We start from the raw sequence: 25,361 nt of genomic DNA on the forward strand, positions 1-25,361 counted from the left end.
TTAAATTTTATGATACATTTCAAGCACAAATTGCCTTTGAATTAGGAAGTAAAACCATTGGTATTCATAACTCAACATAATATCGCTCAAAGAGAATGTCATAGCTACAAAAATATTAACCTCACCAAATTTACTTAAATAAAATACATAAAACAATCAACTAGAGTATTACTTTATTTAAGATTTAATTTCTTGTTTCTACCCAATTTTTTGTTTATTCTTTTGAAATATTCAAGAGAATACGCAAAACTGGGCAGAGAAGAAATATTAGCAGGATTTCGAATAAAGAGCAGGGTATGTGAAGCAGGCATGAAGAATATAGCAGAAATATAAATTTTTTCCATTGAAAGCATAATAGTCTACTATCCACTGTTTTTTGCAACAAAAAGTGACAACACAAAAAAAGTAAATTAAAAGGTAATTTACATAGATAACTTGGACCAGAATCGATAATGCTTAAGTGTCAATTCATAGCCATAATACAACAGGGACAATTGATTGTAAATCAGTTTAAAGCACTTAAAATGGGAACTATTATTTGTTAATTTCAACACAAATTTTGGAGAGGTGTAATTAGCCCATGTTTTCTTAATACATCAATAAATGCCATTATAACATGTAGAGCTTGAAATGAATACAGCCAACATACTGATCCCATCTAATAGTAATACAGAATTAAAGTTTGGCTGTGTTGACATCTTACATCATGCTGCAATATCCACCCCTTACTAGGGAGTCAACTTAACTGGGTCTTTTTTGACGGAATCAGGTCCTCAAATGGAACCATCATCATTGAAGTCGTCATCTAACAAGTCAGTTGGACCTGGTTAATTAAAGGTCAATTAACCAAGGATTGTAGTTTTAAATTACAGACTTTCACATGAAACATTCACATTGACTTCAAAATTATATGTTAAACAATCTTAAAATGAACTTGACTTTTTCACTCTGAAGAGATTTGAAATTTCAATTCTATTCACGTCATTTTATAGAAGCCTCATTTTCAAACAATAAGAGTATCAATAAAGATATGTTTCCAATTAAAAATATTATTCATTTGAAAAATTTAGTTTTGAGATACCTTTAATAAGATCAGTAATAAAAACTCCTGTGCCAAATGAATAGATGATTGTGCTGATTAGTTCATTTTTTAATCAAATTTTTCTTTAAATTATAGTATCAAATGTAGCATAGCCCTAAAACGTTTTAAAATAAAGGATTTCTTTGTCACTCTACTAGAAATCAATTTCCTCAAAGTACTTTGCACACTAATTTCTTTGAGTAAAACCGATTTCACACAATGTCGGTCACTGAAAAAACCACAAAAATGAATCACAGTCAGTATACAAGCAATTGTATCAAAATGTCTTCATTCGCCATCAATAATCCACAGCATGCTGATTCCGGATTTCCCAAGACTGACTCCTCCAAGCATACCATGCTCTCTTGTTTTTATTAGATGAAGGAAGAGTAAAATGGTGTGAAATAAATTATTTCGCCCCTACAATGAAAGTAATCACAATATAAGTTAAAGAATTTAGAAGAATAGAAATGTATCATGACTCTATTAGAGTACTTTTTCCAGTTTTGTTTTTCAGCTCCACAACATACTATAGTTAACAGAACAGTTCTCTCCTGCTATAAAGAACCTAATAACAAAAATACAATCAACAACCAATTCAATTTCTAATCCAGCAGTTTTCCTCAGAGGTGAAATAATCAAAGTCACCATTAACTTGTTTTAGCATTAATCAATATGCCATTCTTCTATTTTTTTTTTTATGAATACTATTGATTACTTAATGATTAACAGTTGGGATGACTAGGCTCAACCTCTTAATCAAATAATTTACAGCCTACAGCAATCATCATAATCATTGATTTCATGGCCTTGACAGAATATTTGGAATGTGGTTTTGGCTGTAAGTCATTTTTCCATTACGGATGTGTTGGTCTTACGGAATCAGTGGCGAATTCCATAGCCAACAACTCGCAATTACTCTATCGATGTGAAAAGTGTTTGTTTGGTCCATGTGACGCAATTAAAAAAATTGAGTGTAAACAAGACGAAGTCCTACATATTGTGACAGATCTACAGGTCAAGCTCAAGGACTGTTTGAAATTAATAAATGACCAGTCAAAGGAAATCGCCATTCTAAAAACGAGTCCACTGAAAACGCATGAGAAACCGAGGGAAATACCGGGTGACGTCAAGATATCGATCACCAACTCATTGGAAAGTGAGCGATCGCAACTTCCCGTGAAAACTGTGAAAGAGAAGAAAAGTAACATGGAACGGTTTAATTATTCTCAAGTCGGAGCTACTGATAATAATACTAATAATAAAGAGCGTGCTCCTAAGGTGACGCTGCCGTACTCTTCCGTTGCTCGCAAAGGAAATGTACAGCCACCACCTGTGGAACCGCATACCACTGCATGCAACATGAGGAAAGAAGACGACGAGGGCTACACCATGGTCTCATATAAACGGAAACCTCGGCCAAAGCCAATTGTGGGGACGTCAAACTTGGACAGTGATTTAGTCGGGCTGCCGAAAATGGTCCACATACACGCTTGGCGATTCAAAGAAGACACGTCAATCGAAGCAGTTAAAAAGTATGTATCAAGTAAAATACCTGGCAAGTGCTTTGAGATCGAGCAGTTAAAGGTATCTAGAGGCACCTATACCTCTTTTCGTGTATCGGTCGGTGAAGACTTAAAAGATGTCGTGGAAAGTCCCGACTTTTGGCCGAAACATGTTTGTGTCAGTAGGTTTTTTTTTCTGAAGGCCCGCCTGACCTCCGCAAAGGGTTAGTCAAAGTTAGACAGCCATTAACAATCGCGCAAGTAAATATTCAGTGCCTTAGGAACAAAGTAAACCTGCTTGAAGTGGCTATGAACAAGTGTGAACCAGACTTTTTGTGTATTACAGAGCATTGGTTAAAATACGAAGAACTTAAGGTTATTTCACTCTCAAATTACTCCCTAGTGTCGTCATTCTGCCGGGCCACGTATAAAAATGGAGGTGTGGCCATTTTCGTGCATAGCAGAATAAAGGGGACTATTAACTCAGTTCACGTGCCTGTGAAGGAAGAAAAAACCTTTGAATGTGCAGTGTGTTTCCATGAAACTCCAGTGGGATTGCTTGTGCTCATCTCCATCTATAGATCACCAACTGGTGATTTTCATTCATTCATTAAAAAACTGGACCAACTCATTTGCTCCTTATATGCAAGCAACAGAATACTCGTGCTGAACGGCGATCTCAACTGTAATCTCTTAGTTGACTCCCCTCACAGATCAGAATTGTTGAATCTGTTCAAAACTTATGGCATGGAATGTTTTGACAATAATCCTATGAAATCCTTTGAAATGTGTTTCCCAGTAACACATCATAAAATATTTCATAGAACTAAATGTAAGCCATGGCTAACTGATGAGATCCGTTATTACTCAACTATCCTTAAAAAACTTGCTATCTCCAGTAAAAGTTCAAACAATCATGAACAAAGGTTACTCTATAAGGAATTTCAAAAGTATTACCGTAAACTGATTTCTACCACGAAAAGAACCTATAATGATAATAAGTTACTTAATTCCAATAACAAGTCCAAAACTGCATGGGAAATAATTAATGACTGTAGAGGTAAGAAAAATCCACAACTCACTCTCCCAAAACTTTGTAACCCTGAAAATAACACTGCCATTAGCTATTCATCTCTAGCTAATAAATTTAACAAATACTACGTATCAGCTCCTTGCCTAACTACTTCTCCAGCCAATGTGCTTTTAGCAAATGCACCATCGTCAATGTTTGCCAAGCCCTGTTCTGAAACCAATCTAAAAACTATTGTCTCCTCACTCAGAAACAAATCCAGTACTGGCCCAGATGAAATTCCTGGTAAAGTTGTTCATCATTGTTTTGAAGCCATAAAAGCACCCCTTTTATTTTTAATTAATGAATCTTTGATACAAGGGATTTTCCCATCCCAATTAAAAGAATCAAAAGTAGTGCCCATTTATAAAAACCATGGCTGTGTAAATGATTTGAATAACTACAGACCAATAGCCGTCCAAAATACATTTGCTAAAATATTCGAAAAAGCCATGTATATGCAAATAGCATCTTATCTCGAAAAAAACTTCCTACTTTCTAATTCTCAGCATGGATTTAGATCGGAAAGGTCTACCACAACTGCCATATGTCAGGCAATCGACAGCATACTTAATTCATTAGATGCTAAACGCAAAACTCTTGGAATGTTTTTTGACTTGTCAAAGGCTTTTGATAATGTAAACCACAATAGACTACTAATTAAACTCAATAGAATAGGAATTAGAGGAAGTCCTTTAAACTGGTTGAAGTCCTTTATTCATAATCGCACTCAAAAAGTAGTGTTATCAGTTGATGGGTCAAAATATTCATCCGAAGCATACCAAGTTAACAAAGGTGTTCCACAAGGCTCAACCCTTGGGCCACTCCTCTTTCTGATTTACATCAATGACCTACCTAACTGCTTACCAAATAATGATGGAATAATACCAGTGTTGTACGCTGACGACACTAATATAATAATATCAACACAAACATATCCCAGCCTTGTGGAAAAAGCTAAGTCTGTCACACTTGCTATAAACAAGTGGTGTACAGACAACCTTCTAGACTTAAATGTAAATAAAAGTAAAATAGTAAACTTTACACACAATAAGAACATATCAGATGATCTGCTGGTAAAAATCAATGACCTATCAATTGAGCGTGTGACAGAATGCAAATTTCTAGGTATTTCTCTATGTGCAAATATTTCTTGGGATACTCATGTAAAAGCCCTCCAACACAAGCTCAGTTCAACTTGCTACTTATTAAGACACCTGTATGAAACTACAAGTAAAACTGTACTACTCAATTTGTACTATGGGGAAATTTACTCAAATATAACCTACAGTATAATATTATGGGGATCAGCTGCTATTTCTCAAACCATCTTTAAAATGCAAAAGAAAGCTATTAGAATCATCGCCAGGAAACCTTACAATGCTCCATCAAGGCCTATTTTCCATGAATTAAATTTGCTACCTCTCCCATGCATCTACATTATGTTTTTAATTCTATATATAAAAAATAACATCGGCAACTATTCTCTTAACTCTGCCTATCATCATCATTACACCAGAGGCAGGAATGACTTCCATTATGGGAATATAAGAACTAAAGCATTGAAATTAGGACCCAATGAAATGGGCATCAGATTATTTAACAAACTACCCAAAAGTATCAAGGATACACAGGGAACTGCCGTATTCAGGCATAAACTAAAAAGATATCTACAACGCAATATGTTTTACTCGGTTGATGAATATCTCAACAATATTCCCGACCAGTAAGTTCATACTTTTAGTTTCTAGCAATGGTAATGGTCTGATTCATGTTTGTGATCAATGATTTTTCTGAATTTGATATTGTATGTGCATGTTACAGCCGATGTTCATGGGTTTGTACCAAACACTTATGTAACTATGAGCATCTATTCTTTTATGTATCTTAACTGAGCCTGTGTCTTTGCTCCTCATTGACGTGCCTTATATCATGTACATACTTCACCCACCTGGTATTTTTGTATTGTGATCTCTGGGCAAATAAAAAGTAATAATAATAATAATAATAATAATAATTCTACATTATCTTAATGATTAAGTGTTTATCATCAAACAATTTTTCAATTGAACAATTGCTTACCTTCCCTATATCCAAAACTTCTTCTGGAGTGACCAGCTGGAAGTGAGGAGGACACTGCCTGGCTTGATAGATGATCATATGCCCTCCACCCTCCTCTGCTCCCTTCCTCTTCCTTGCCAGCTCTTCGGGGATGCGAGCAAAGTGACGAATGGAGAATGGCCTTGACTCGGGACTTTCAAGAGGCAGAGGGATATATGTCGCCTGGGGACCGGGGGAGATGGCACCAGGGGAGGACGACTGTGAAGGTATTGAAGAAAGTACAGATGCAGGTGTCTTTAACGTCTCTTGGCTAAGGAAAACAGCAGAAGGGGGGAGTGAGGGCATCTGTGTGTCCAGGTAAGTGGCAAATAAATGGGCCAATATGAAGGCATCAGTCGGACACTGTGACACATCTGATGCTTGACGACCTCCAGACACTCCTTCACCAGCATTCTCTCCACTCCAATTGAATGAGCTCATGCAACCACCTTCGGCCAGCTCTGAGAGAAAAAAATGACAATAGAGATCATGTACCACCTTTACTCACACAATACTCAAAATATTTATCAAAATCTAAATTACTCATCAATTTGATGTATATTCAAAGCATTAGCTTTATTAAGCTGAAAATTATGAAAATATAAAGCTTCAAATGTTCACTCAAAAGCAGCACATTGTGTAGCAGTGAAAAAAACCATACCAAACCACTTTAAGCCTTCAGTAAAATACGGGAGACACAACATGAACATACAACTGATAAACTCGTACAACCCTTTTTAAATGGGTATGAAGAATCGAGAAGACTAGACTGCATCAGGGAGGATCCAACAGCAAAGACCAAAAAGGTCATTACAAACACCTACAAATGATGAACCAACCAAATCACAGTAATCAAATTATGGAATTCTTGAACCATTCTATATTAATGTTACATCAAAAAAGCAACATTCAAGCACAAAGATGCACCAAAACTTAAAATTCAGAAGTGTCACTGCTTCAAAAATAAAAACTGCTTATTGCTAAACAAGAAAAGCTGGAAAAGTTGGAAAGTGAATTACACACATCATCATTGTGATCTTGGGTTGTTCTGCAGTACGGCAAGTTCTCTTATAGTTGAACTCCAAGTAAAAATGTCCTCAGCCATTCTTTTCATTTCTTCATATTCCCACCTATCTTAATAATGTCAACGCCATACACTTCTTCCTCCCATGTCCTCACTTCCCTGCTATCATTCCCTCTAACACAGTCTCCAACAAGTATTCCTTCCTCATACAAAGCCCATTTTAACTAACCTTTCTTTTCTTGATTACCTTTACCAATTTTCTTTCCTCTCCAATCCTTTGTAGCACCTCTTCATTTTTTACTCTATCCTCCCATTCTCCTCCAGATCCATATTACGAAGACCTTTATTCTTTTCACTTCATCCTTCCACAAAATCCATGACTAAGCTCTGTAGAACATTACACACCAGGTGTAACATTTTACCAATCTTTTTCTCAGTTCCTTTTTCTAAGATCCACAGTGGTTTCTTCTTACATTTAATCCCCTTTGACCAAACCTATTCCTGATTTTTATTACACACATTATGTTGATACACATCAAACAGGAGCCAAATATATAATTTATGAAATGTTTCCTCATATCCTACATGGAATGCTGGAGATGTAATATTGCCATTTTGGTCTGGATGACCAGTGATAATATGGAATAATCTTGTTTTTTTGCAACATGTTATTGTTCTTTGTTGCACCGTTTGGAAGCATGTTGAATAAAATAAAGATAAACTTGAGAGATAACAATACAATGTCACTCTTTTCGTGGACACTGCCCCTCTCTCCCACACTTCCTTTATTACATATCCTAAACCCTTTCACACACCTGCAAGTCAATATTGTCCATTTCAAATGACTTATTTGACTCAAATTTGACTTTTAATTCATTCAAAATTTAGGTTCTTCACATACAATGCCAAACATTTATAATTGAATAGGTCCTCACTAGAGGAGAAATAATTCAGTCCTTCACCCACTTTTCTACTATAAACAAGGCGTGTTGAGGATAATATCAATTCCAAAATACACAGAAATAATTACATGTAATACTAAAGAAAAGCAAGTGAAATCATTAAGGGAAAATGATATTAAAAACGTCAATAATGTGTATTTCTGTATTTCTGCATTCATTTTTACTACTTTTAATCCTTCTATTTCATGCTCAATGATCCTGAAGAAGAGGCAAATAAAAAATACATACGATTCATGAAAACTGGTAAACTCACTTCGTATACGTGCCACCAGGTACTTCTGATTTGGGGTCACCTCCAAAAACGGGATAAGAAGAGATAAGTTAGGAGCAGCTGTGATTACATGAGGCACAAGAGCAGCACTCCGTAGCCTATCCAACCCAACATTGCCAATGCCTTGCTCTTCTGTTCCTCCTTCCTTGCTTCCAGCAACACCTCCAATGGAATTATTCCAGCCAAGGGCCTCATTTATGGAGTCAATTTCTTGCACAACACGCTCAACCACTGTTTGGGATAGCCACTGCAAAAAAAATATGCAAGGTAAATGGATCCCTTACTGGATATTTTTCAAGAATTATCTGGTATCAGAAAGCTACAGTTTGGGTTAAGTTATTGATACCCTGAGGCATCACCTGGAATTGAACAGATCCTTTCAGTCAGAGTGCCGACCAGGATTGATCTACCCACTCTACTACCATTTCCCCATTTATATTTTACACTTTCAGGCTTTACTTAGTAGAATTTTTTGATGTCCACATTAAAAGAGTTCGTAATTTTCCACAGACTTTATTCCACAGTACATTGTCTTGAAAGAGCAGAATGTTTTTGCCAAATGATATTAGTTCTTAATTTCTTCGCTCAAATAAGGCAAAATTGATGCATAATACTCTACATTTATTGTTTGTCCTTATTGCAAGCAATCAATGAGAATGATTCAGAGTGCTGTAAAAGCACCTAACCAGCCTTAGAACTAACCACACAATTGTTTATTCTCTACTCAAAGCAAATAAAGCACCCATCGGGCCGAGATTTTTTTCGCATCCAATTTTTTGTGCCACAATTAAAATACTACGCACCTTGAGATATGCCTGTACCAACAGCTATTTCACGAATTTTAATTTGTTAATCACTCAAAAACTCACTTTCACTGGACGTCTTAAACAATGGTCATCATTTGTGGATGTTTTGAAACATTTTAACTCATTTACTCCATTTTACACGGTCACAAACACTCAAACAGATGTGCCATGAACTTCATCCAACTCGGCTTTGATCTCTTATGGTGTTAAACTTTTTAAATAAAAGTGTTTAAACATGAATAATGTTAAAATAAAACTATAAATCCACATATATAAAAAGTCAGACCTGATGATGCTTCACCGCAGTGAAACATGGGTCGCATTAAAGTTTATTTTATGCTTGTGGATTTACAAAGTTTTATTTTGACATTATTCAACATGGAACAATTCCAAAAAACTATGCCTGAAACATTGAACTATGTGTTTAACATGTTTTAAAGTTATCTTAAATTTTGATAAAAGAAGTGTGCAGAAGTATTTTGCTTCAATCGATTATGAAAATGAAACTACATGATGAATATAGTGGAAACTTCAATGGCAGCAGGAAGAGTAAGACTTACTAAAAGCAAACTTTTGCCAATGCCATAAGCTTCAACTCTTGGATTTTCTAAGAAATTATTGAAGGACTAATGTACAGGGTTCGTCCGGAAAATAAGTGTACTGACTCCTGGGTTGGGCGCTCCAGGCGCACCCAGCACCGCTCTGACGGGCTGCGATTGGAGGGGGGTATGTTGGCAAGCGACGCTGAAAAAGGCAGTCGGCTCTGAGCTGTGGTGTAGTGAGGAGCTCTGTTAACGCGAACCTCCACGCTCGACCCACGTCACGGAACGCGATGCCGAAGTTTTTGGAGCAGCATTATTCCATCAAATTTGCGATAAAGCTTGGGAAATCATCTACCGAAACTGTTGGTATGATTAACCAGGTTTACGGGGAGTCAGCCATGACCAGAAACATGATCTTTCGGTGGCACAAGATGTTCGTGGAGGGCAGAGAAGAGGTCGACGACGAGTCTTCGAGAGGTTCCAGATGATGCCTTCGCGGGAGCGTTCCAGGAATGGGAACGCCGCTGGAACAAGTGTATCGACTCACAAGGGTCCTATTTTGAGGAATATTAGCTTAAGATATGTAAAAGTGTAATAAATTTTTTTTCCTGAGCTCAGTACACTTATTTTCCGGACAAACCCTGTATAATTAGATACTATAGGTAACTCATTCATGAAAAATTAGTCACATACTTTGGTTTCTTCATTCAATTAACAATAAAAAAATAATAAAACGGCAGTCTTCTTCGGAGTAAGTTGACTTTAAAAATAAGATTAGCATGGGCCCAAGATGCATTAATCTGAAACATGGTAAATTAACAAAACACCCAAAAAGTGACTGCATAGCCATTGGAACATTGATATCATTTCCCCAAAAAATAAATCATATCCTTGCCGTACCACTCTCAAATTCATGGTCCAACGTTCAAGATTAGCAACATTAACTCCAGCACATTGCCACGTATCGCTCCCATGAGAGAGGGATGATCCAGTGCCAGGTGAAGACGTTGATGGTGATGAAGATGACCCGGAGGAAAGGGGAGATGAGTGGGCCAGCCCTGTCCAGCTATCACTATCTCTTTTTTTGCTATCACCCCTACCTCTCCCTGGCATAATAGCTGAAATTGGAACAAAAAAATAAATCTTTATACAATTGGGATATATACAAAAGGAAATAATTTAATAATAATACTGGCATGGCCAAGATAGAACAAATTATTTAAATGCAGTTAACTCTCGACTATCCTTTTAGTGATGTAACCAGGCTACAGCTCTTCCCAGCCATATATTAATAAAATTAACATCATAAAGATAATTAAATGCTTAGAAACTCAATTAAATTTGTAAAAAATATAAGTTCTGAATGAAAAAGATCCACTATAATATTTATTTTAAGGCATTTTATGTTCATCTTTCCCATTCAATACAGGGAAATCAGCCAAACCTTCGGTGTTTTAAAATTTATCAATATAAAGTACAACAAACCAGAAACAAGAGGAGCCAGCTGATATGTGCATCTGTATAGGAATGATGATTGAGTTTGATTTCCATTCTGTGATAAAGTCATAGGTGAAATAGCAGGTGATGCTGGACTGAACGGTGATACACTGCTTGTATTAACTGGTGTCACTGAAACTCCAGGTGACTGCTGAATATCACTCATGAAACCTGAAAGTAAAATTACAAAGTATAAGTGGTTTGTATTGTGTTCTCACACTTTATGAGTATGCCTCGTTTCATAGAAACTTCCAAAAATATACATATGACTGTAAATTCAACCAGTTTCCATTAACCCTATCCAGCAGCACCCAGAGTGAACTGGTGCGACTGCATCTCTCAGTAAATATGGTGGTCAAGATTTATGAATGGTAATAAAAGGCAATGACTAGAAGATAAACAGAAAAAAGCTGGGTGAAGGGGACCACAACTTAAAAATCAATACTGCATTGTAAAAATCATATTCTTTTTACACTAAAAGTACTTCCTCAAAGAAAAATGACACCCCTTCTAGCCACTAGATAAATCTACCCCTTTTGCAATTCTATGAATCCATAATAGAGGTATCACAGTCTATCAGCATTTAGCAATAATTTTTTATATACTTCAATATAAGAAAAATGACACCAATTCTAGCCACTAGATAAATCTACCCCTTTTGCAATTCTATGAATCCATAATAGAGGGTTCACAGCCTATCAGCATTTAGCAATAATTTTTTCCATACTTTAATATTGCCAGGTAAATTAATAATAATATATGTAAATCAAATTTATGGGCCCTGAATTTACATAATCCTGGAATAAATGTAATATTTAAGAGACCAATGAGCAGCTCTCCATACAAATTAATGCAATCAAAAACTCAACCAATGTTCATGAAACTTGAATTTATGTAAAATCTCACCACCCCACAGATTTTGCAAAACAATTACGTCTCATTTTTCCCAGATGTCATTCATAACTGTAAATGTTTAGGCTGATGCTATGTATATTGGTTCTCTGAAATTAGTTTTTTCTAATTAACTGGTATTGAGAAGAGCATGTTAATCAATTTTTAAATGATCTTCATAATGTTGCAACTGGCATGGTAACCTGAACAGTGCAAAATGTTATGCTTTTGTTTTTCTGGTGGAGTCGGTTTTTTATTACTAAATAAAATCATCACTGTGAACTGATCTTAGTTGATAACTAATTTACTCTAACTTAGATTAACATTGCTCTAAAAATATTGAAAGAAATACAGATGATGAAAATAGAGTAAAAGATGGACATTTTGAATGAATTACAGTGAACTCTCGATTATCCATCAGTGGATTACCCAATTTGCAAATTTTCAATGCTATTCTCCTCCCAGAAACTAAAAATTTTAATAAAATTACAATCGAAAAGATAACTAAACTCTCTGAAAGTTCAGCATACTTTTTTAAAAAATAATAGTTTGAAAAACCTGGGATTTATTAATATTTTTTAATTTTACAAAATCATAAGTTGACAATAGTCTTGAAATCTAGTTTAATTCAAACATTTCTTTAATATCCATACTGTGCCATTATCGATTACCTCACATTCTTAGCCCCGACAATTACATATTCTCCTTTTAGGCAAGCAAATAGATAAGGTCTACTAGGCAAAAAATAAGTCATTAACTAACTACACTGCATTATTTTAATTGGCATCATACAACTAATAAGAATCCATAACAGCGATCCTTTCTCAAAACTCGCCCTTTGACATTCACTTTTTTTTCCATGGCTACGAGATTGGGTTATCTTTCAGATGAAAATACATTCTCCTTTTCACTTCATGATAGCTCTGCTTTTTTCAAAAACTATAACTCCATCTTTTTAAAAATTGCTGAAAAATGGAAAAATATTTACCTCCTATTGCTGAATAAATGCAAATTAATAACAGGGACTGAAAAAGGAGTCTCTCCATATATGTATCAGTTTTTTCTCGACAAAACTGAACATTGAATGGAACAGTCAACCTGCAGAACTATTCAAGTCCTTCCCAACCAATGTAAATAGATTTTTTTTAAATTATAACTGCATGCATGTGAAATTTTATGAATAAATATAATATATGTAAATTTCAAGTAAAATTTTAAGCATAACTGTACATTGATGTACGAGGGTCATCCGGAAAGTAGTACCCGTTCGTGCCGCATGAAGTGCTGACGACGCGAGTAGCCGCTGGACGAGGTCAGATAGCTTCAGTGGCTTGTCTGCCTTCTCTGAGCCAAGTTGCGTGACGCTAGCATTGCCTGTGTTGTTTCTGTGATTGTTTACAATGTTTAAAAAAATTGAGAACGCCGCCAGTTGTGAAGTGAGGGCAGTGATTAAATTCCTCAATGCAAGAAACGTTCGCCCATGTGATATTCATCGCCAATTAAAGGAGGTGTATGGAGACAATGTAATGGACGAGTCGTCTGTTCGGCGGTGGTGTCGCAACTTCAACATGGGGAGGGGGAACACACACGACGATGAGCGTTCGGAGAGACCGTCTGTCATTACAGACCAACTGGTGAGCTCAGTTGACGAATTCGTGAGGAACGATCGGCGCGTCACAATTGATGACATCTGTGAGCATTTTCCCAATGTTTCTCGAACAATTGTTCATGAAATTGTTAAACACCATCTGCATTATGCAAAAATTTGTGCAAGATGGGTCCCTCGCCTATCTCAATGAGCTGGCGGCGAAGGACTATGCAGCAGGAATACAGAAACTTGTCACACGTTATGACAAATGCCTTAATTTGCTTGGAGATTATGTTGAGAAGTAGTTTAAAGTATCCTCTTTCAAATAAAATTTTTTATGTTTGTTAATATTTACTTTTGTGTCTTTATTTCACGAACGGGTACTACTTTCCGGATGACCCTCGTATGTTACCACCTGGAAAACCACCAAATTTTAACACTTTCTTAAAAATATATAAATTAATATCACAACCATTTTTCCTGTTTGTTTCATTTATCTGTGTTTTACAATTATCCATGTTTCATTGAGCATCCATTAGCACAGAAAACCCAGATTTTGCCATACATGTGAATACATGAATCTTATGATGCATAGGAAATCCTCCTAAATGAGGAACCTCACTTCAAAACGTTTTCAGCATTAGGTCTTTTTACTTCATTGAATCACATTGAATAAATAAATAACTGTTAATTATACTAAAATATATTAAATGTCTGTATGATATTTCAATTATAAAGCTTGAAAATACACTTTTTAAGTACTTATCCCTCCAAAACTCTTTTTCAAACAAAATTTATCACTCATTCCTTCAAAAACATTTGAGATTTCACAGGAATTATTGATAATTTGTTGGCATAATAACTCCATAATTTGCATACATTAATCTCGTAATGTAAAAATAATACAATACAAAAACATGCATGCACTCACATAAGTTTCATAAAATAATGACTAACTTGGTTCAAAGGATGTCTTTGGATTTGAATTCATTCTTCCCATCTCACTCGAAGTGAACAGTGATGACGAGTAAGCATGGCTTGGGCTATGACTAGTCAGAGGACTGGCCATAAAAGATGATGATAGAGGATATGGAGACAGGGATGGCAGCGTACTACTTGGTGAATATGGAGATGATCCCACAGCTGAACTGAGTTTAGGCATTGCAGGACTTGACTGATGAAATACCCATGAAGGACTGGACATGGAATAATTTGGACTAGAGAGGATGCTAGCACTACCTAAAACAAAAGTCATGAAGAAAATCATTAGATAATCTAATGGCATGTATAACTACACTTTTATGAATAAGGCAAACTCTTAGGCTACTCACAATATGCATTGTGAATGAGCATAACAAGATCATTCTGCCCTTCAAAAAAAATTGCAGCTATTCAATCATGGAAACATTTATTATTCACCTCTAACTTCAATGATGCTACTGGAATCAAATGTACTAGAAATCACGAATCAAATTTTGAATCGCATAAAATTCACAAAACAGTAAAGAAAGTCATGAAATGAGCAACTTTAACCAGGCTCATTTTGTTTCACATATGCCCAATGGAGGGCCACTGAAGAGCTCTTACATCGGAAATCAAGCATCCATCCTGTAAAAACATTTCTCAAAATGCTTATTGTCCATAGCAAGGGTTGCATTTCCTCTGGCATTAATTCACATATTGGTAGCGACTAATGTACAAAAATGACAAGGAAAAGCAACAATAATTACCCTTTGATGCTGGCAGTCATGACAAAAAACAAGATGTTTCTACGGCACAGATAATTGGCATAATAAGGAGAAAAAGGTCAAAGAGTGCAAAATTCCAGAAATTGACAATTAGATAACATTAATTGAAAATGATGTCGCTAAAAGTGACATGTTTTGAGCCCTAAATATGGAGTATGACTTTGATACATTCAGGGTAAAGGAAACAATTCCTGTCCCTATGCCATGCTAGCATCTGTACAAGTTCTAATAAGCTCCTAAATATTACATGAGTAGCTTGTATTCAGCAAGGAGTACCCTATGGTATTACAAAACTACGAACCCTGGTGACTTCAATTAGTAACTAAATACTCTCTTCAGAAGGCTATAACAACACCAAACATAATTTAAGTATTTATGCCAACTTGCTTGCCATGCATCCTGCAAAAAATATTTTTACAACATTAAATCAAAACACATGTAATCTCATGAAAAAATACGAAGAATCTTCCTAGATAAAACACCAAGATCAATACCTAAACAATGTAGTTTTATACAGCACCTTACTAAATTAGCATCTGGAATTTCAGTAAACTATTAAAATAATTTCAACTTATTGTTAAGTGAACAACAACATTCACCTTAATTTTTTTTATTTTCTACGCCAATGTTTAATCTCCAGGAAGACTTGATATTCCTGGACTTTTCCAAGATTTTTTCAAGCCAAAAAATACTCTTCACTAGATAGGTGATCCAACCATTCATTAAATTTAGGTATGCACAAACATACCCAGAGACAATTAAATCAAGAGGAGACTTTTAAAATCTGGATTGGCAAGATTTTGCATGGTTTACAGAACTGGCAAGTGTTTGTAGTGTGACCATTTACCCATTTACTATTATACAATTAAATTTCATTAGTTACCAATTAAAAATGCCTGAAGTAGAGTAGCGATGCTAATCCCTGTATTCAATGATGAGGGATGCAAGGTGCCCCAATGAATCTGAATTTTGTCCAAAGTTATTAAGTTCAATTTTTTGCATTTTTCCAAGGCAATGTTTTGCACTAATGTAGTTGATTTTGTATTGAATTACCCAAAGTAAATGCAAATTTCACTGTCACTGTCAGCTGCTAGTCACATTATGACATGTTCATTAAGGAGAAACTAATGAAACCCAGTAATATTTCTTCTGCCCGAGGGTGATGATTGAAATCGGCCTCAATAATTGGAGGAAGTTTGACTAATGTGACAAGCTTTGTGCAAGCCTCCACTCCCACACCCCGGCTTGACTTATCTGCCAGAGTAGTTGTTCTGTGTATTACACACAACACTGTAGTGAGTAATGGAGTTGAGTTCAATCATCCACTGAGCGACTGAATATTATCCAAAAATGTGCAGGAGTGGAAAGGAAACTCACCTTAACCTCATCAGCCTAAATATCATTTATCCAGGTTTTTACCCAATAATACTAAAATTCCCCAATATTTTGAAGAGTATTTTGTTTTTCAGCAAAGCAAAATACTCTTTCCAAGTTTTCCACTGGACGCCCTGTAATAATGAGATATGGCTAATAATCAGAGCCTAGTCTCCACACTTATGGCTTCAATGCTTTTGACAATAAATATGTTCTGATTTTAATTTTTTTAAAACAAAAAATCTTACTGTTGCCTATTGCTGATGAGTTAAGAGAAGATGGACTGCAGAGAGAAGTATTTGTAGATACATTAGATGATGCAGAGGGAGATGAAAACAGCTTCTTTGGTGTGTGACGAACAGGCGAAGGAGATCTCTGTTTTTCTGGAGAGCATCCACTTTTAGGTGTCATTGATTCAGGTGACCCTTTGAAATGAGGATCTGTTAAAATGAATGTGAAATGTGAATATACAAACTACACATTTAAACTACCAGCACACTTAATTGAGAGAAAATATTCAATTTTTATGAATTAAAAAACATTTAGCATTAACATAAATACAACACTGACATGACTTAATTACAATTTATTGTTAAAAAGCTAATAGGTGTTAATTACAAATTTTACTGCTACTAGAAGAAGGCTGACATAGAAAAACCATTAACCTTTCATTACTCTGTCAAATTCAATGAAAAAAAAACAAATTTTTCGCTTAATCAAATTTTAAGTGGTTTAAAGGTGCTTCAAACTGTAGTATAGCTGAACTTTTTAAGGGTGGTTTATTTGAAAACTAGTGTTAACCATGCAGATAGACACATAGGAAATGGCATCAGGCCATGGCTTGAATAATGATCCAAAAAGGCTAGATTACCAGTAAATGTCTTTGGCACACTAGTTTTCGGTATTCATTATTTTTAATAACTATTATTTTACTAAGAAATAATGGTATATATTGGATAATTAAAAAATAGGAAAGAGCTGGCAAAACATTAATACAATTTGATAATGAACATTTGCAACGCCACCTCAATGAAAAGAATTGCTTTTGGAATTGGCATGAAGATTGCATTACATTGTAATCAACTTTTAAAATAAAAGTTCATGGGCAAGTGTTGCACTAGTATAATTTGTTGCACAGGAAGCTATTAGTGGTAATTCACTAGTATTTTATGGAGTACTTATATTAAAATAGATCTTCCACTGACCCCCCTCCTTCCCTACTTTCTGCCTACTTATGAATTTATTACAGCCCATTACATAATTAAGTAACCTTCAAGAAATATAATTCATTCGAATCAAGAAGTCAGACACATTCAAGAAATACACACACACCAATAAGAAAATTTTTTAGAAATTATTTATAGAGCTATCATTAATATATGTTAAGACTCTTTATGAGAGAAACTAACACAGCTGTAACAACAGAAGAAATCATGATCAACATGAAAAGCTACTAAATTAAAAGTCAACATTTCAGTACAAATTTAGTTTGTAAAGTCTACGCAAAATCAGGGAGATGGCATCAATGGTGCATATCGAAGTTATTTCCAGTTAGTATGAACACACACCCTGTTTTAGTTAGATCCATCTATTGTTCTTTTATTTAGCATTCAGTTGAATTGAGCAAATTGAGTGATTTCCAAAAAATGGAAAGAGGTAATGTGCTGATCAAACATTATTATTTTATGAAAGGCAGATCACCTCAGAAGAGTTTTAGAGAAACTTGATAAGTTCAACCTACACCTTCAATTAGAATGTTTTAGGAATGGTTTCAACATTTTCAATGTGGCCACATGAGCAAAATTAGCACTGCACATTTTGGATACTCTGATGAGGTCACTACTTCAGGAATCATTTATAAAATTCATGATGTGGAGACGAATGATAGAAGCGCAGGTGAATGGGATTGCTAATGCAGCAGGTATTTCAAGTGAATAAGTCCATGATATTTTGATCATCATTCAAAATTGAGAACGCTATCTACAAGCTTGGTTCCAAGATCGGTCAAAGTTTAACAAAAATGAAATCATGCGACATGTTCCAAGGAGAGTTCGTAGCTGTTTCAGAAAAATCTACCAGACTTTAGGCATCATTTCTACATCTACAGCAATACCCTGCAAGCCACCAAAATGGTGTGTGGCAGGGGGTAATTTAGTCACAGTGGGCAAAACATGGACCCACAACAGCTGACCTGAAACCAAGGAACAGTCCAAGCAATAGGCTGACAGTATAGAGTCTGCACCAAAGAAGGCAAAGATGACATTGTAACCTTCAGTAGTCAAGGTTCAAACTGTTTTTTTGGATTCTTAAGGAATAAAGGAATAATCTTCAGTAGGTATTTGTAAAAGATTCAACCTATTACAGGTGCATACTATGCATCATAATTAAAACATCTGAAAACAAAGATGCAAGAAATACATCCATACTTGACTCACAAAAAAATTCCTTTACATCATGGCAATGGATCAGCGAACTCATCAGCTATTTTGACTCCACAATTGACGGAGTTATGATTCCAACTCATTCCACATTCCCTCTACTCTCCAGATTTGGCTACTTAGGACAATTGCCATTTCTTCAATGAATATAATTGGCAAGTTGTAAATTCTAAACAACATTTGTTCAATACTTTGATGCTAATTTCTAATGAGTTTTAAGTATACAACATTCAAAGTGACTGACTTTCTTGGGATTAATATTGATAACTTTGCACCACAATGTAATAAAATCAGCAAACAAGGAAGGTTGTTAAATTACAGATCACATAGAAGTACACACTCATTACTAAATATTGAGACTTTTTCAAGGATGTTCATCTGTTATCACAAATATACATTAGTTCCCCCAAAGTTAATACATAGGTAGTTGAATCTATTGTCTTTTGCTCGGAATTCTGAAAAATGTACTTCCAGTTCTTAGTACATGAATTTTACCCACACTGAAAGACCCACATATTTGCAACCCACTAGCTTTTTTTGATTGCAGTCTCCCTCATGGGTTTTATTAATCAATTTACACCTTTCTCAATTAAGTACAGACTTCTTTTCATAAAAACTAATGCAAGATGGAAAAAAGATCTTATTCAAATATCTTCCATACAAGAAAATATTTAAAAAGATTATTTTAATTGGATGCAATTCCTTATGGGGAAATTGCTGGGACTAGCATTGCATTCATTTACATGCCTTACAAATTGATTATTGAATCTATGCTGATACAATAAACAAAAAAGATGGGAGCATTTTCAGTTAAATACGATGGCTGTCAAAAAAGTAACACGTTTCAGCCTAGTGTGGCAGTGAGTAGGGCTAGAGCCACCATTTTGGAGTCTAAATGTCCCTACACTCAGTAAGCATCCTACTTTGATAACTTGAAGACTGTGGTTCCTTTACTTTGCTCACTGCAAACTGTTAAAATGTGCGGGGCAATAGAAAATCCTGTGAGATGTGAAGAGCTATCTTGGGTTTCTACTGGCAAAAGAAACCATAAGCCAGTTGAAATCCATAGGCAACTTTGTGTAATAAACGGAGACAGATTAATGAGTGAAGGTGGAGTGAGACAGTGGTGCATTCAGTTTAAAAATGGCTGCACCAATGTTCACGATGCGAACCGCAGCAGTCAGCCTGCCTTGTGACAGATGAATCGACAAATGGCCAGTTCATAGACATCACGGACATTTGGCCATTCACTCTTGAACTAACAATGCCACTGCCGCACAACACTGCCACTCATTACTTTGTTGGTGCACGGCACAAAATTCCTGATGAATGTCAGCAGATTTGGAGTTTATTGCCAGTAAAAACCTTATCACTAATAGATTTTTACATTTTGCAGGATTTCCAATTTTATTGCTCATTTTGACTCACTACTGTAAACAAATAACAAGGGAGTGGTCTTCCAAACACTGAAGCCTGAGATATACCGTCCTAGTGTGTGTGTCAATACAGCAAACATTTGGCTCCCACATTACTTCACTTGCTACACTCAAACATAAGTTACTTAGTGGACAGCCCTCGTATCTTTCACTTGAAGTGGAATGAAGGAATATTCTTAAAACTGCATCATTATAAATTGAATAAGATAGAATTTTTATAACTCAGGAAGTGACAGACAAACTTCCTTAAATTACATATGTTAAACCAACAACATTACTATTATGCTTCACCATACCAACAAAAAATATTTGTTTTAGATTTCTAAAAATGATTCAATGATATTCTCATTCTTACCTGCATATGTACTACCCAAATCCTCTGCTCCCATCATTGTGATATGACCAACTCCACACCGCACTATCACAGTGCAGGTCCAAATTAACCCTTATCTAAAAAAGTGGTTTGTGCACCACACTATGGTATGGTTTATGGTACATGTATTTGAATGAGTGTTGGATGAAGGGATTTTTGCATGAGTGTGTGCGCTACTGTGGGTGTAGTTTTCCACGTTGTTGATTTTGCAAGTGGTATTGTTCCTATTAATGGGTGGTGACCTAACATCCTCCACCACACACCCTTGCAGGGCATTATGTTGATGCAGATGTATTTAGAGTAATCCCAAACCCAAAACAATTTCAAGAATGACACAGCATTGGAAAAACTAACCAAATAACATGCAGAAAAAATAATGGGAATGCACTGATGGTTCAGAAATTACGGCAAAAGATATTGAGCCAGAACTATCAAACTAGCAAAAAATAAAGCTATTTACAAGGCCCTATACCCTATGAACCATAAAAAAATGGAATAAAATAAAATTCAATAATATTAAAACTGGAAAAAGACAACATCAAAGCCCAGAATGTCTTGCAGTTACTAGATATATAAGATTCTTACAAGTCATAATGAGGAACCTCAAAATATTAAAACACTCACCTAGTTTGCTCACCCCCATTAGTCGCCTCTGTTGAGGGGTTAGAATGACAGGTTTAAGGCACCAGTTGACATACACATAACGAGTTATGTGAAAGGCTGTGCTCAATGCTAAAATTACAGCAAGAGCTACTTCTCCATAATAAACAGCTAGACTGTATGCTGGACATTTGTACAATCTGTCAAAATAAACAATTAAATCTTGTTCATTTTTTATGAATTGATGTGTCTAGTTAAATCATTTTATTGAAACCAACAGCAGCATGAGAGATGAGTACTTTGAAGGGGACAAAATAGATGCAGACTAAATTATGCAAAATAAAGTTTTTATGGCCTCAGTTCACATATTTATTGGTCAGAGTAGTATATAATCACCCAAAGTAGGTAATAGTGGGTAATCTTGAAAGGAAACACTCAATAATGATGAGGGATGGGAACGTAAATAGAGGAAAATAGATTTTGGCTTAGAACTTTTTCTTTAGTTCCTGAGAAAATGAGAGGATGCAAACTAAATCACTTTAAGTACTAAGATAATTTCTAGGGTTCCTAAAAATCTAAGGGGTACCTATTTGCCTGTTCAAATGAAATCAAAGAAACTAGTTGTAGCCCAAGATGTCAGGTTAAGAGAACAATGCTTCACTGCATGCACTAGGGACAGGCAAATTTGAACTGAACACCCATCATAACACACCGTCTGGTAGAAGCTAGCATTTTACCTATCGATACTGACATTGCTATGACAGGAGAATTGCATACTGACAACTCAGGCACATGCAGTTGTTGGGTTATGTCAATGTTTGTGCACGGACTGGTTGTTGTTGCAGGTGCTCGGTTTCCTTTGGACCGCCCCGCATAAAATTGGTGGAGCAAAGAAATATGAATTGGATGACATTACTTATGTGCCTATAAATTTAAACGATTTTTCACGGTGATAACTGTCTATCAATGATTGCAGCGTGCATCAATTTTATATCAACTATGTAAAATATATAATAACTAATTGTACATATATCTATACAAATGGCATGGAAATGGGAGACCCATTGAACCAAGGGAGGAGGTATCATATTGGACCAAGAAAATTATATGAAAGAATTGCTAAAGACTTAGGCATGCTAGAGACTAAGGGGGTAAAGTACATTGCCAGGAATGAACATAGATCAGATTGGTGATTAATGTGAGGGAAATCTCTTATGATGAAAGGGTAAACAGAAAGGTAGTTGGAATGTCTTTTGCATTTGGCAAGGACTCATCCGATGCCTTTCGTTCTGGGCATACCTGGTTAGTATAAGTTGAAGGCAATCACTGGCAGAATTTGGAATATGAAATGCTAATGCAAACTTTCAACAAGTCACTAATAATATATGAGGGAGAGAGGAGAAACATTCAAGTGATAGCAGATACTGGTGGGGATTGGGATGGTGCAGTGGCTAATGCCCAGGCTTACCACCAAGAGGGCCCAGGTTCAAATCATGGAAACTACAAACATTTTTCAGCGATATCCTGATCCCTACTTGAGGTGTTCTGTGGAAAGCACTTTGAGTGAGTACGACATCCATCGGATGGGACGTTGAACTGCGGACCCCTTGGTGCCTTTCGACATGAGTTAGCTAATGCCGATGGTAGGTTTCTTCCCGCCCTACCTTTCCCAACCATCCCTAATGGCACAAATGACCTCAGCGGTCACCTCCTGTAAAATAACTTTAAGGTGCTGGTGGGGCAAATGAGAGCAACTCTTTGGGGAATATTGTAGCCAGGCATTCATTAAATTGAAGTTTATAAACAAAGCTTCAAAAGAATGGTAAACAACAAACTTAATGGCCAAAATAACTTTCATACGAACTTCAATGCAACAATCATACGAACTTGTTTAGATATTGATTACAATCATCTCATGCCCAAATCGGTAAAATGTTTTCATTTCCTCATTTTCATTTTGTATTTATACATGAAAGAGATGCTTTCCTAATGACATCTGTAAATATTGGAAATTTAACTTCAACATTAGAGTCCAGTGATTCTTTGAGTTGGTGTTGAGGGTCAAATATTCTTCAGGGTAGCAGTTTTTTTAAAACTATCCCAATATTTCACAATGCGAGAGATATGCTTGATGGCAGCATTGTACCTACTACAATTAGTTAAAATAAAAATCCTCAAACTGGAGTAACACTTTTAGGTTTATATCCCTGAAATATTTTAAGTCTTTAATAGTGCCAGAATTTAATGACAATTTTTATGGTTTACAAAGTGATCTCTGTGACCAACAGTCTGAATAGAAGTTAGCGATTTAGAAGTGTGCAATTATATTTACTTAAAGGAAAAATTGGCAGAGAGAGCAGTTTTCAGCACCTTATGATTATATTGAGCGTAATTCAGCAAACCAGACATTGAGTGGCAAAGCTTGTTTCCCACAGAGCAGCAGTGGAATATGAGACAAGCCCTACTTAACAAAACAATGCCTGGGATCTGGTAAGAAAACCTGATCGAAACAAACGCGTTTGAACTAAATATAATGTTGAAGGAATTGTAAATTAGTTGAAAACAAACCTTAGAATAAACGTATGGTGTTACGGCATCGACTGTTTTGATAGTGTTCACCAGGGACAAGACTTGATAACCCTGAGAATATTTGTTAAAAATTCGTAATTGAAGACTTGCATGCCCATCTGCTGGAATTACTTTAATTATGTTGAAATACTAATTTTCACCTATGTCATTCCATCTCACGTCTTCTTTATTCCTTAATTTTCACCCAAAAATCAAATCGGTACTACATTTATAACACCACACACAACTTCGTAATTATCATTAGAATAGTTCCTAAGTATTTACATATCACTTTCAGTAATCGAATATATACACACTTACTACTAGCATCTTTAATAAACCAACCATCACCGTCATATTTTTCCGGCAGTTAAGTCATAGTAGTTATCAGAACTCTAAACCTTCGATTGCAGACAGCTTAAGAGGGGACTTTAAGAAGGGACCATTTGGTCTCAATTTCGCCCAAATAAAGACCACTATCTATCTAAGAGGGGGAGGTTCGGTGCAATTAATTCGGGGCGTCAGAAGGCCCGAGCCACCAAGACCCGACAATATAACTACTAATTCCACAACTCTACATTAAGTTACATTGAAAGTTAAAAGAACATTTTTTAGTAAAAAATCATAATGAATTTAATTACTGTGATTTTGTGCTTCGAAATAATTTTGTTTGAAAAAATAAAGAAAGTACTTACATGTCATACAACACCACCGAAAGAAAGGAGATGTTTACTGCTCCCCATACAAGGCTTTGGTTAGCTTTTTTCACAGCTGAGATCATATCCAAGGTTTCTTCCACAACAGCAGACCTCGAAACACATCTTGGTGATCGGCTGCTGAAAATAATTCAAAACTTAAGATATTTTTAATATATTTTGTTTAATTTAAATTTTACGTTTATTTCTACCCAATTAAACATGCAGAAACCCGGTTTCCCATTGACTGACCCATTCCCGCTTGAATCATGCGGAGTATCACTGTTATCAGAATAATCGCGCAAGCACAATAGTTACTCCATCGGAAACAAAATGTTTCGGCGTATTTCCACTAGCATGACTTTGCCGAGTAAAATTTTAACGAATAAGAACAAGAATATATATGAGTTCTGTCAAATCACAATCAACTACTGTCTTCATGCCACTATTTCATTACCTCATGGTCCTCACGAAATTTGGGTTAGCACTAAACTTTCAACCACTGGATTTAAAATACGATGAAGATACGAGAATACAATTCGTCGTTTACATACTTAATAAACCATAATTTAACCAAAATCTACTCCATACTGTCATGAACATTTTAACGACCAAATTGACGACGCCGTTTCCGCGCTTTTCCCTATAAAACAAATGAAGCTACATAATGTGTCAAATCGAATCCGAAAAGTTGAGTGTTGAATTTCGTGTACTGCTTTGTAGACTGCCCATATGCCGCATGATTCAATGTACTGAATCCAGTCAATTGGATCGCCTCACCTGAACGACTCGT

The 25,361-nt window shown here is 35.7% G+C and overlaps 1 protein-coding gene across 5 annotated transcripts; it reads right to left on the reverse strand.

Moving 5' to 3' along the window:
- Positions 1-25,162, reverse strand: LOC139700071 (transmembrane protein 209). Of its 5 annotated transcripts, none has more exons than XM_071598557.1 (10): positions 25,026-25,162; positions 24,569-24,709; positions 21,330-21,505; positions 16,707-16,883; positions 14,294-14,575; positions 10,846-11,028; positions 10,261-10,478; positions 7,995-8,259; positions 5,738-6,216; positions 1-1,501 (listed from the first exon to the last, which is right to left on the reverse strand). In XM_071598557.1, the coding sequence occupies exons 1-10, from the start codon at positions 25,028-25,030 to the stop codon at positions 1,370-1,372; spliced, it is 2,058 nt and encodes a 685-aa protein (XP_071454658.1). In that variant the 5' UTR covers positions 25,031-25,162; the 3' UTR covers positions 1-1,369. The 5 variants fall into 5 exon arrangements, with proteins under 5 accessions (XP_071454658.1, XP_071454657.1, XP_071454656.1 ...); XM_071598556.1 differs by having other exon boundaries at positions 2-1,501; positions 16,707-16,898; positions 24,569-24,706; positions 25,026-25,161; XM_071598555.1 differs by having other exon boundaries at positions 2-1,501; positions 16,707-16,898; positions 25,026-25,161.
- Positions 25,163-25,361: the final 199 nt, after the last annotated feature.

The sequence above is a fragment of the Hetaerina americana genome, unplaced genomic scaffold (genome assembly GCF_022747635.1).
Source record: "Hetaerina americana unplaced genomic scaffold, ioHetAmer1.1.p SCAF_10, whole genome shotgun sequence".
NCBI lineage: Eukaryota > Metazoa > Arthropoda > Insecta > Odonata > Calopterygidae > Hetaerina > Hetaerina americana.